General features: G+C 39.2%; 1 protein-coding gene across 16 annotated transcripts in view; it reads left to right on the plus strand.

The window, feature by feature from the left end:
• Positions 1-13130, plus strand: part of PHF20L1 (PHD finger protein 20 like 1) — a 61458-nt gene that overhangs the window by 32805 nt on the left and 15523 nt on the right. For 9 of the 16 annotated variants that reach the window (XM_074577865.1, XM_074577869.1, XM_074577870.1 and 6 more), the window contains 2 exons: positions 7971-8027; positions 9356-9460. In XM_074577865.1, coding sequence (XP_074433966.1) covers positions 7971-8027; positions 9356-9460 — 162 coding nt within the window. Of the gene's footprint in view, positions 1-7552; positions 7772-7970; positions 8028-9355; positions 9461-13130 lie in introns of all 16 variants that reach the window. The other 7 variants (XM_074577875.1, XM_074577859.1, XM_074577860.1 and 4 more) reach the window with 1 other exon arrangement.

The following is a 13130-nucleotide window of genomic DNA, read 5'->3' on the forward strand; positions in this document are numbered from 1 at the left end:
AAAATGTGTATGTATTCAGTCACACAGAAAGAGGCAATACTTTTTGTTTTCCCTTTTTGCACACTCACAAACCTGCCACTCTTCCTGGGGTCCATCCATCTGCATATTCTTCGTCTCCCACTGGCTTTGAGCTGCATTAACACTTTTTCTAACACACTTAGGAGGATCTGAGAATGTGGAATATAAAAAGCAGTATTTCTTTCACAAATATTTTATATTGTTAAAATTTGTAAAAATAATCTGTGAAGTTTTTTACTAACATACTAATATATACTAAATGTAGATGTACTCATTGATCTTGTGGCTTCGGCTTTAAACATCAGCATTTTGCAAGGCAGTCAGCATTCCTCTACCTTTGCTTCTATTTGCAGTGAAAATTTTGTCATTTGCTTGCTGCAAAATGAAAATATTTCTGAAAAATCCTCTAAAACTTATATAGACTTGGTTCACCCTCACAGAGTTAGCGTAGAGCCCAATACTGGAACTTCTGCTGCCTTGCACTTCGGAAGAGTTTACTGACTACTATGGTTTAAGTGAATCGCTTGGATAGAGGCAGTTGAGAGTTTGGGGGAAAGGTTTACATAGTGATTTGCAGACCCTAAAAGTGGGTTGTTTTCATCCAGTGTATGTTAGGTGTCCGTATACTTTTTTCATAAATAAGTCTCTTATGTGGGTGAGTAGCGTACCATTTTTAATTGGCTTCCAAAAAAGAACTCTCACAAGCCTTTGTTTGTTTTGTTTTTTTTATTTTTGTTAAATGAGAAAACAGCTCAATAAAGTAAGAGGAGGAAAAAAAACCCACCGAATTATTGTACTCTGCTGGAGAAGTTTTTGGTAAATATGATTGATAGTAAAGGAGGACAACATGACCTTAAGGTATATAAGTGTGACACTCAAATTATAACTCAGCCTTGTTTAAAGAGGAAAAAAATAACAACTTTGCATTCAGGTGATCGTATAGCTGCAGTGCTCAGTAGGGTAGTGAAGCATTTTGTTTAGTATGTACAGCCCCTTCTTGGCCGTCTGCTCCCACATGCCGCCACTGAGAGCGGAAGGTGATCACTTCATGGAGCTGTAGCATCGCTATAAAACCTGATGTAGGAAAAGCTGGGTAGGATTCTTGGATCGATATTGCGTAGATTAAAATAGATGACTGTAATTATCCTTTCTCTTGCTCTCCAAAAAAAAATCTATTAATCTTGTAAACCAATTTGTCAAAATAAGGACTACGGGAATTTCTAATGAGTTGCCACTTAAGCTTTTGAAAATACTACTTAATCTCTCAAGTGAAACCATGTGATAGTCTTTGTTTGCCTTTTATGTATTACATAGCAGTAGAATCGCAGATTTCTGGGAAAATTAGTTCTGTAAAAGTCCTTTTATCTCATGTCTTTTGCAACTAAGAGAAACGCTTTTGGGAGATGTATATTTGCCCACTCATAGAACAAGATCATAAAAGAAACTAACAGCCTCCAACTGCCATCTGTTTCTTGTTTATTAGAACTGATTTCAGTTACTAGGAATTTAACTTCTGGCTTTTCTGGTATGTTTTCTGGATCATTTAATGCATAGCTGGTAACGCTGACAGGTATTCATTTTGTTGTCCACTTCCGTCATGGGACTGGCTTGGACTCTGAGTGAGCTGGTTCTAAACCCCACATCCATCAGTAGGCTTGCGCCTGTTTGTTGGTTGAACTGAGTCTTGATCTTCGCCACAGATGAGTCTAATTAAAGAAACAGTATGTTTCATTTATCACCGCCTTTATTTATGACTCAAAAATATTTGACACATCCACATGCTTTGTGTCAGGGGAAGCCATTCCCTGAGAAAATGATCTGGTATTACTATTTGAGTCCAGAATGGAAAGATGGAAGCACTTGCAACCTATGCTGGAGGATACAGTTTATACTGTATTTAGAACTTAATAGAGCTTTTTTGGGCCTATATAATTTTAGGAGTTATAAGCTCTCAAGGAATTGATTTGCCAGCTACTTTTTTGTCTTCTGGGTTTTTGCCTTACAGGCAAACCTGTGTTTTGTTCCTAGTTTTCATGTATTGCAGTTTTCCGCCATGCACTAGAACTCTGTCTTGAGCTTTCAGACTGACTTTTTGTCCAAATGTTAGAAGTTTTCAGAAGTACGCAGCCCAGCACCCTTGAGCAGTATAAGCTTTGTGGACTAAAAGACTAATCTAAGCAGTCTGATATCTTTAATTCAGAAATTCCATGGACAGTTTTGGAGCTAGCTGCCTCTGTCATTAGTATCTCTAGGACTCTAACTGAAGTTCATATGTCTTTTGGGTGCATCTCAGGCTTCTAACTCTGGTGCAACTCATTTGTCTCCTCTCCATCTCATATTCTTCTTGGAAGAAAAAGAAAAATGTAGCTTTTAAATTCAGGTTTGAAACCTCTGGAGTTACTCTACGCTGTTGAATAGTTTTTGTTGTGATCTCTGCTTTAGAAGGCATCTTTTTACTTTTGAAATAGCACAGGTTCTCAAGTCACATTACTTAAATACACATAATCATACTAAATTCTTGCATGCTTCAGGAGAAAAAATAGAATCCCCTCTATCACTACTTTTCCTTTTCTAATGAACCTCTTTAAACAATGGCAAGCTAATATATAAAGGAGAGATGTCCAAAGCTTTCCTTTCTCATTCCTGTCAATGCTTGGAATTGTTGAGAAAAGTTAATTTGTATTATGCAGGAACATCTGCCTGCCTAAGTGTAATGTAATATATTGCATTGTTTAGGGTGTGCATTGTGAGTGTAGATTACAATTTGAGAACATTGGTGTACAATCCAGATTCTGTAATTGTCTGCATTTTTTAATCTAAAAGAACTATTTTAAATCTGTGTCCTTTTATGATATTTTTGCTGTTTAGATTTTATTGACACAGTCTGGACACACTGGTGTTCGAGATTTTGACAACACTATGGAGTTGGCTAAGTGCGCTTACGTTGGACCTGCTGTCTTCATAATCATTGAAATGGATAACTGTAGATAATTTTAGAAATTATGGAGGTGATGGAATTATTTAGCCTGAAACAGGCTATTATGGTTGCCAAGCCTTCTGTAAAAGAGCTGTACTGTTATAGGCCCAGAGATCCAATTTGTGGCTTGCGAGGTCTAGACTTCTGATGGGTGCTATCAATTGAGTCAATTGAAAAATAATTTAATGTTGTTCAAAATGATGTATTTTGATGAGATCTTTATGCAAAAGTTGTTAACTTGGTGTTTTCGTAGGGGAGGGATGAGGCACACTGAAGCACAGAAGCAAAAATGGCAACTCATAGTATTAATTTACACACAGATCCCTTCTCAAAATCATTGCTCAAAACGAAAAACTTGTCATTTCGTAAAGGCAGCCCAAAAACAGTAGGATCAATTCCTTCAGTCTACAGGCTGCAGGGAAGTACTGTGAGCACTTTGGTAGGCAGTGGTACGCTACCAGTTAATTCGTGAACAGAGGTACTGCTTTGCCTAAACTGGTGTACAGACCTAGTTGTGATCACCCCATGCTGCACATGTAACGAAGAATCCTTGCTTTCATTTGCCAAACGGCTTAAAATGTAGATATCTGGCTTTTTGTCACTTAGCCTTTCATAGGCTTTAAATTTGCAGTCGGTCTGAACACATGCAAAACACTGTAGTTTTCCAGTTCTGCCTACGTGAAGTCCAGATCTTTCTGTAGTTGTAATTTTCTTTAAATTTGCATTCACTTATCTTCGTTTCTGTAACTCTACACCGTTTGTGTTAGTTTAACTGTTGTGTATTGAGCAAACATAATTTCAGCAATCAGTCTAGGTTTTAGAAGTTAAGTAAAAGGAAAATATTGTTACATTTACTAATATAACGATATTAATATCCTATTTATAGTAGTAATATTACACTATTATCATTAGCTCTTATTTCCTGTTCTAGCTCAGTCTAGATGATTTCGCTAGTAGGGTAACAATAGGTTAACTCTATGGGAGAAATTTGCACTTATGCTAAAAATAAAAAACACTGTATACTTTTACATAATTTTATTGATAACAGTTTACTGCAGCAGGAACAAGAAATGGCTGATGCACAAGATTTTCAGAGAACAAGACCAGTTGCTTTTTTTAATAAACTCTTGCCAGCGTTATTGGTTACCCTGCTTTTAAGAGGTATCTAGTTGACTAAAGCTCTTGTTACTTTGGAGCTGTTTGTTTTACTCCTAATATCTATTGACAGTCAGGTTTACTCCCTAATTTGAATGTCTGCCCTTCTAATCTCTGCCCTGAAGTTCCCAGCTGATTCTTGCAGTAGGTGGCTGGAGGCAAGAACCTTTCATGTCCTCATCCTTCCTGAAGATCGTTTTGTGCAGGATCTGGTATTAATCTGTAATATGTATTTAAAGTGCATTTAGATATGAAACTCATCCTGTGCACTGGGAATTCCAACCAACAAATTAATTATGGTAAAACCATGAATTATGCTGGTCATGTTATGATTGAAGTTGTATATTAATGCAGATAATGACACGTTTCTTATTAGGCAAATTGAGAAGACATCGAAATCTGTGGAATAGAATATCATGCAACAAAATAAGTTGCTTCACAGTGGTACAATTTATTTTAATTTGCACTGAAATAAGTAGTACCGCTAAAAGCCCGTCTGTGCTGTTGCGCTTGTGGCAGAGCGTTCTGTTCTGTGCCTGCGCACGTGGGCTTGTGTCACTCCACCGTGCCAGACCAGCAGACGTGGCGTTGGAAACGTGGCATAAAGCAGACTGAAAAGTGCTGGGGTTTGCATTTTTTTTTTTTAAATCTGAAATCAGTCTTCAGGTGATCAAATTGGTCTTAGAACAATGACCTAATCAGGAGTTTATCAAGTCTAATTTCTAAGCATCTTTCTCTCTGCTAAGTGTTAATTGCAGAACTCCCACGCTTCACTGTGTGGGAGGTGGCTGACTAGACAGAAGGAATTCCTCAACAGGAATAAAATTGCAATTAAAAGTAACAGTTAAAAAATACATGGTCGTATTTCCAGAAAGGAGATAATTTTTATAAACTAGTATTTTTCTTGTGGTATCTGTTACTTGCCCTTCAGACTGTGATTGTCTGCTTTGTCTAATGTTGTGGTTACATGTAAGGCAAAGTGATTGCACAATTGAAAATTAAGCTTTACAAGCCTTCACACCTTATTTAGAATTAGGATTCCAAATTTAGAATGGTTTCTGATTAATAGAAGTAAAAACCAAGAATAACATTGCAGTGTACACAGGCATAATAGTAATTTCTCTCTTCAGGTTACTATAGACAGACAGTTTGGAGAGTTCTGTCATTGAGATGGGTATTTGTGTGACTGTAGCATGTTTCTGCCCATCATAAATGTTCCCTCAAACAGTTATTTAATTACTGACTGATTACTTTGTCAGATGTGCTTGTGTTGAAAATTATTGAGATAGTGAAGTTTGTTGTGTTGTGATCATCAATAGCAGAGCATGTTTGAATGCCTGAGGTCAGGATTTCTTCTTAATAATGAAGTTTAAATACTAATTCATCTAATATTGAGACTAAATTTCTCTTGAGGTTGTTTGGATGGAGTATTCTCACATCTTTTCATCAAAATGTCAGTGACCTAACTGAATTGTGTGTATTTGGGTGATCCTTTTGTGCTCTTTTTAGAAACGAGACAAGACGTTGATAACATGATGATGTGGAGAAGTGTCACTTTTTTATTTTACTGAGGTGCTAAAATATACTCGTTGCTCCACAGATGGCAAAGCCGTTCAGTCCTGTAACAGAGACAAACGTTAATTAGGAAACCCAAGAAAGGAGTAATTTGAATAGTGTTTTGTGTGGATGACAAGTATCCCAGCAAGCTAAGTCCGCTTGAAATACAGACAAAGGCAAGAGCCTGAATAGTAGACCAGTCCTGAGAGGATTATGGTCTTAGGTGGGTGAGATGGTTGATTTGAAGGAGTGGAAGGGTTCAGGTGGCCTCAGCCAGGGTCATGCAGTTTGTGTCTTCTTCGTGTTAGAAGCCAGAATGCAGAACTGAGCAGCTGCTGCTGGCTGGATGGCATGGTATGGTGATGTCTTGCATCCCACAGCTGGGAACATGTGGCATTTTGAAGTGCTGTGTGGTGTGGCAGGCGATGTGCTACTTGCTCTTGCTGCCTCTGCGGCATTCATGCCCTGTGGCATTTTGATTGTTACCCTGAGAGGGGCTGCGTGGGAGCTGGAGTAGGTTCCATGTAACACGTATGTTGTATCCTAGTAGAATTGGGTTGGTCTGTCCAAGCCTGGAAGGCCACCATATGGAGTCAACCCTGAGACGTTGTTACCTTCCCCCCAGAATCCTTTTATGACTGATGAATTTACTAATTTATCTTAACATTGCTTATTTAAATACTTTTTGTTGTTTTATTACTGAATACTTAAAAAAAAAAAAGGGGGGGGGGGAATAAAGAGGGAGCTCAAAGAACATTCCAGATCACCTTCATCTTTTGTCGTCTTTAATATCTTGACCGCTAGCAGGTATTTTTCAGGACTTCTTTTAGTTCTGCACTTTAACCCACAAGTGTTTTTTACACGTTGATGCTTTTGTTGGGCCTCTGTGTTGAGAGACAGCGAAGGTGACAGGTGCCTCCAAGAGCCTTGCAGAGTCGCGTTTTGTACAGTATGTCCTCGGCGTGGTCCTGAAGTGTCCTCAGTGGACTGATGAAGATTAGGCTTTCCTAATTACATTTAAATGAAACTTTAAGCTCTCACAATATTAATGAACACAATAATAGAATTTTGAACGACCTCAATAATGTTCTTTATAAATAACTCTTATTTTAGTTTGATTATTTGAAAAATCCATTGCCCTATTCGATTATAAATTGTAAATATTACCAATGAAAATTATAGCTTGAGGGGTTTTTTTGCCATGTGATTTCCTAATTTGCATCAGATGAAGATTAAAAAACACCTAAGTATTTCACTAAATAAACTTTTCTGAATAGTGTAAGATAAGAATTGTCAGTATATGATGCTGAATTCTGAAAAATGATCATGGTGTCTTGCATGTTAGTTAAATATGGATTAGCTATACACATGAAAGACAATGAATGATTTAAATATTATTAAAATCAATTAAATGCAATAAGCAGAAGTGTAAATCTTATACATAGCACTAAAAATGTTGTACCAGAGCTTAGTTTCGCTGTTCACATAATGGAATGATAACTTGAACAATATTGACAATGTCAGCACCCTTAACCCTTACTGTTGACCTGGGTTTCTACTATAGTGAAATAAAAAGGAAACAAAAAGGCTTAAAAGTAGCAGCAAAAGCAGACTTTGCACAGTACAAGTAGTTTCAAAGTGAGTGCAAATTCCAAAACAAAGAAACCTTTTGTGGCATGTATTGTCTGGTATGTAAGACTAAGACCTAGACATTCATGCGCAGTAATTATATCTTAAGTGTGATGATATTATTACCAATACTTGACATTTCAGCGATCTGACGCAGCCAGTGATCTGGCTGCAATCCTTACGGAATGCCTAGTAAATCTGTCTTCTTGTTTTCAGCACCCTCGTCCCATGTACATGCCTTGCATCTGGAAATGCCTTTAACCAATAGTCTAAAGTTACCCAAAGGGAATAGTAAAAAAAAGAGGTCTTCCACATCAGTGAGCTCTGAAGGGACAGAGATACAGTGCTCTGTGCCCATAAAGGAGAAAAGTTTTGAGAGTCTGAAGGAGAAAATATTAAAGAACGTGATTGAGAAGGACAAGCACTCAGAAGTTGGTAAACTACAATACTTTTTGTTTCCAGTGCTTTAGCCAATAAAAATAATCGTAAAGTGACATTAAAAGTAATTTTATTGTTTCTATGTTTCTTATTATCATGTACCATTAGGACTTTTTATGGTCTAATGACTTTTACAAGAAAGTGGGTCATCAGCCAGACATTACACTTATGTCATATATTCTTCTTCAATTTGCAGGTGCAGTGAGAATGGAAAGAAAAGGAAAACTAGAAGAGAAAAGTTCTTCAACATATGGTACGTACAGAGCAATAATATTTTTAGGAAAAAAGGAAAAAATCCGGAATGCTTGATGTCTCTGAAGAGGAAATGTAAACACGTAAAATATTTCCTGAGCCCAGCTGCACTTCTTTTGTTTCTTGAGGTCTTAAAAATGTTTTTAATATATATGACAAGTTTATAGTAGAAAAATGATTTTATAGAGAAAATGAAAGTGCCCAGAGCAAGGATTTGGAAAGATCTAAATAGTACCTGAAAAAGAAAAGCACTTTTTTTTTTCTTTTTTTCAGTTTAATTAGTGATACTGCCTTAATTTCCTTGTACTGACCAATTTGAGGGGATCTATAAGGGGCATGAGTGGGAAGGAAATGGGTGTTACTAGCCAAACATTTGGCAATTCTTGAAAGTATAAATTAAGACGTCTTTGGTTTTACCCTGTGTTTAAAAAATCAAATAAATTTTAAAAAATCATTAGAGGTGGACAAGAATTCATAAGTTTTTCTGCCTTGTTTTTCCAGGAGGTAAAAGTTCTGTTTCTGTATTCCTCGAGAAGATAATAAGACTGATTTGTGTGCAGGCAACAATCCTGAAATACTGACTCTAAGAATTTAGTTTCTGGAACAAGTCAATTTCCTCATTATTTATCTCACTGCTGATTGCTTGGAAAATTATTATGGAGTGACAATATTGTGCGATGTATTTTGTCTCGGGAGAATTAACAGGATAAATAGATTTTTTAAATTTATTTTTTTTCCTGCGACAAAGTACTTGTCCTCTTGTGTATACCAACAGCGCTTCGGAGTGAACTGCAATGTAAAAACATATCATAAATTTTAGTCAAAACCAGTTTTCCGTGAGAATGTTGCTGTGTAGTAGAAAGTGCTGACAGCATCGCCAGTTTTTCAATACTGAAATTTCCTTCAAATGACTTTCTATAGGCCTAACGCATGTTTTTAAGACGATGTTATCCTTTTTAGTTTTGAATTTTGCACTTCTGAAAGCTTCTTCTCTTGCTCAAACCTTTTTGTTATAAGCTGTAAGTAAAATAGGTGTTATAAGCTACTTAAATAATGTCACTTATTTTGTGTGCTTTGCTATATCTTCTTGTACTATGACACCTCATTTGGAAATATTTGAAATAGTAAAACGTTGTTTGTTGAGAGAGATTTCTCTGAACCATTCTACCAGCAATTAGTAAGAGACGTGCCAAGTAAATTAACTGAATGATTTTGATCTGACTAGGCAACTGGAATACTTGATTTTGAATGTCATGTTTAGGTTAAGCCAAGTGAAGCAAGTAATTTGGAATGGTACTGCTGTTTTAAAATGTTTAATTTTTATTTCAGGTAAAAAGAAAGAAAAGGAAAAGGAGAAAAAAGAGAAAAAGGAGAAAGATCATAAATCAAAACAGAAAAAGAAGAAGAAAAAAAAGAAGAAATCTAAACAGCATGGTAAGTTCAATTTACTTTTTTTTTTTTTTTTTTAAAATAAGCCAAACTACTCAGGGTATTCCTGGCATTAGATATTAAAACTTGTGTCTAAACAATATGAATGTCAAATTTTAGGAGTTCCAAAGAATAGCTTTTGGCCTTAAGTGTTGAAAGGACACTTAGGTCTATGACCTCATTTTTGTAGGTAGGTAGGTAGGTTTTGTAGGTAACAGACATATATATTTCACAGATGTTTTTTCTTCCTTCAAAAGCTATGCTCGCTCTTCTCGTATCTTCAAATTCTTCACGTGAAGCTCTGTATAGACGTCCTGCTTATTCTGCTTGGACATAAATTGTTCTAGTATCTAGGCTGTTGCGAAATTTTACTGGTTTACTGTATAAAATGTAGCCCCTTCTTAACAGATAATCCCTAACAGCTGAGATGGGCATCTCTTTTGCAACAGCCTTGGCTGTTGTCTTGATAAATGGTGATTCCGTTTGTCTTCATCTCACTTCCCTGTTCTGATTCTTTGATCGTATCAGTCATCTTTTTCTGTTCTCTGTTATTTCCATTCCCTAGAGGGACAAAAGTAATTTGGTTTTTAGATATGAGGCTCTAGGAAGCCTGTGCTTTTTTAACAAAACAAAAAACCCTTTCAAACCACTTGGTGCTTTTTTTTCCTCCTTCTTGGAGAAGTATTCTGTAAGAGTGTGGTTTAACGTTGGAGCGCCATCCCTTCTCTAACTCTTCTTGGCATGATTCTGTGGAAAAACTGAACAATTTAGGGGTTTTCCTTTTTCAATAAAAAGTTAACTATCCTTCTGACCAGTACAGTTTTACTGTTTCTTTCTATTTCTTCCCCTTTTCCAATTCCTTTGGTGCTTTTAATCCCCCATAAAATCACATTACAGGTTCCTTGGTTTACCTTTTTTTGCATTCAGTACAGTCTTAGCTGCAGCATTGTGGCAATAAAAATAACAGCATGGGCAAATGCAAACTCGTTCTGTCTTTTCTTCTTGCCAAATACTGAACTTTATTTTTTTTTTCTACTGTGCCTGCTTACTTCAAAAAGTGTTTCAGGACTTAAAATAATACTACTTATTTTTATCTTGCTGATGGTGGGGTTTGGTTTTCTTGAGAACATTTTTAAATATTCAAAAATTTAAAAATGAGAACCTAGACTGTCCTTTCTGTACCTATCAGAATCATAGAATTTCATAGAATCATAGAATAGTTTGGGTTGGAAGGGACCTTTAAAGGTCATCTAGTCCAACCCCCCTGCCATGGGCAGGGACATCTTCAACTAGATCAGGTTGCTCAGAGCCCTAACCATAGAATCATAGAATTGCTGAGGTTGGAAGGGACCTTTAAGATCGAGTCCAACCTTTAACCTACCCTGACAAAAGCCACTTCTAAACCATGTCCCTAAGTGCCCCATCTACCCTTTTTTTAAACACCTCCAGGGATGGTGAATCCACCACCTCCCTGGGCAGCCTATTCCAATGTTTAATAACCCTTTCAGTGAAAAAATGTTTCCTAATATCCAATCTAAACCTGCCCTGACATAACTTGAACCCGTTTCCTCTTGTCCTATCACTTGTCACCAGGGAGAAGAGGTCAGCCCCCATCTCTCTACACCCTCCTTTCAGGTAGTTGTAGAGGGTGATAAGGTCTCCCCTCAGCCTCCTCTTCTCCAGGCTAAACAACCCCAGCTCCCTCAGTCGTTTCTCATAAGGTTTGTCCTCCAGACCCCTCACCAGCTTTGTAGCCCTTCTCTGGACACGCTCCAACACCTCAATGTCCCTCTTGTAGCGAGGGGCCCAAAACTGAATGCAGTACTCGAGGTGGGGCCTCGCCAGTGCCGAGTACAGGGGGATGATCACTTCCCTAGTCCGGCTCACCACACTGTTTCTGATACAGGCCAGGATGCTGTTGGCCTTCTTGGCCACCTGGGCACACTGCTGGCTCATATTCAGCTGGCTGTCAACCAACACCCCCAGGTCCTTTTCTGCCGGGCTGCTTTCGAGCCACTCTGCCCCAATCCTGTAGCGCTGCATGGGTTTGTTGTGACCCAAGTGCAGGACCCGGCATTTGGCCTTGTTGAACCTCATACCATTGGTCTCAGCCCATCGGTCCAGCCTGTCCAGATCCCTCTGCAGAGCCAACCTACCCTCAAGCAGATCAACACGCCCGCCCAGCTTAGTGTCATCTGCGAACTTACTGAGGGTGCATTTGATCCCTTCATCCAGATCATTGAGAAAGATATTAAAGAGAACCGGCCCCAGCACCGAGCCCTGGGGGACACCACTTGTGACCGGACACCAACTGGATTTAACTCCATTTACCACCACTCTCTGGGCACGGCCATCCAGCCAGTTTTTTACCCAGCGAAGAGTACACCTGTCCAGGCCATGAGCAGCCAGTTTCTCCAGGAGAATGCTATGGGAAACAGTGTCAAAAACTTTGCAAAAATCCAAGTAGATAACATCCACAGCTTTTCCCTCGTCCACTAAGTGGGTCACCTTATCATAGAAGGATATTAGGTTTGATAGGCATGACCTGCCCTTCACAAACCCATGCTGACTGGGCCTGATCACCCTGTTCTCCTGCATGTGCCGTGTAATGGCACTGAGGAGGATCTGTTCCATGACCTTCCCAGGCACCGAGGTCAGACTGACTGGCCTGTGGTTCCCCGGATCCTCCTTCCGGCCCTTCTTGTGGATGGGTGTCACATTTGCTAACCTCCAGTCAGCTGGGACCTCCCCGGTTGTCCAGGACTGCTCATCAACCAACGTGACCTTGAATGTTACCAGGGATGGGGCATCTACCACCTCTCTGGGCAACCTGTTCCAGTGTCTCACCACCCTCAGGGTGAAAAATTTCTTCCTGATATCTAGTCTAAATCTTACCTCTTGCAGTGTAAAGCCATTACTCCTTGTCCTATTGCAGCAGGGCCTACTAAAAAGTTTGTCCCCATCTTTCCTGTAGTCCCCCTTTAAGTACTGAAAGGACACAATAAGGTCTCCCCAGAAGCTTCTCTTCTCCAGGCTGAGCAACCCCAACTCTCTCAGCCTGTCTTCGTAGCAGAGGTGCTCCAGCTCACTGAGCATTTTTGTGGCCTCCTCTGGACCCACTCCAACAGGTCCATGTCCTTCTTGTGCTGAAGGGTCCAGAGCTGGACACAGTGCTCCAGGTGGGGTCTCACCAGAGCAGAGCAGAGGGACAGAATCGCCTCCCTCGACCTGCTGGCCATGCTTCTTTTGATGCAGCCCAGGATACAGTTGGCATTCTGGGCTGCAAGTGCACATCACTGGCTCATGTCCAGGACCCTGCACTTGTCCTTGTTGAATCTCATGAGGTTCACGCAGGCCCACTTCTCAAGCCTGTCCAGGTCCCTCTGGATGGGGTCCCGTCCTTCAGGCGTGTCAGCTGCACTGCTCAGCTTGGTTTCATCTACAAACTTGCTGAGGGTGCATTTGATCCCACTCTCTGTGTCATTCATGAAAATATTGGACAGTACTGGTCCCATTATGGACCCCTGAAGAGCACCACTTGTCACTGATCTCCACTTGGACATTGAGCCGTTGACCACTACCCTCTGGATATGACCATCCAACCAATTCCTCATCCACCAAACAGTTCATCCATCAAATCCATATCTCTCTAAATTAGAGAGAAGGATCTTACTTT

This window comes from Larus michahellis, chromosome 2 (genome assembly GCF_964199755.1).
Source record: "Larus michahellis chromosome 2, bLarMic1.1, whole genome shotgun sequence".
In the NCBI taxonomy this organism is placed as follows: Eukaryota; Metazoa; Chordata; class Aves; order Charadriiformes; family Laridae; genus Larus; species Larus michahellis.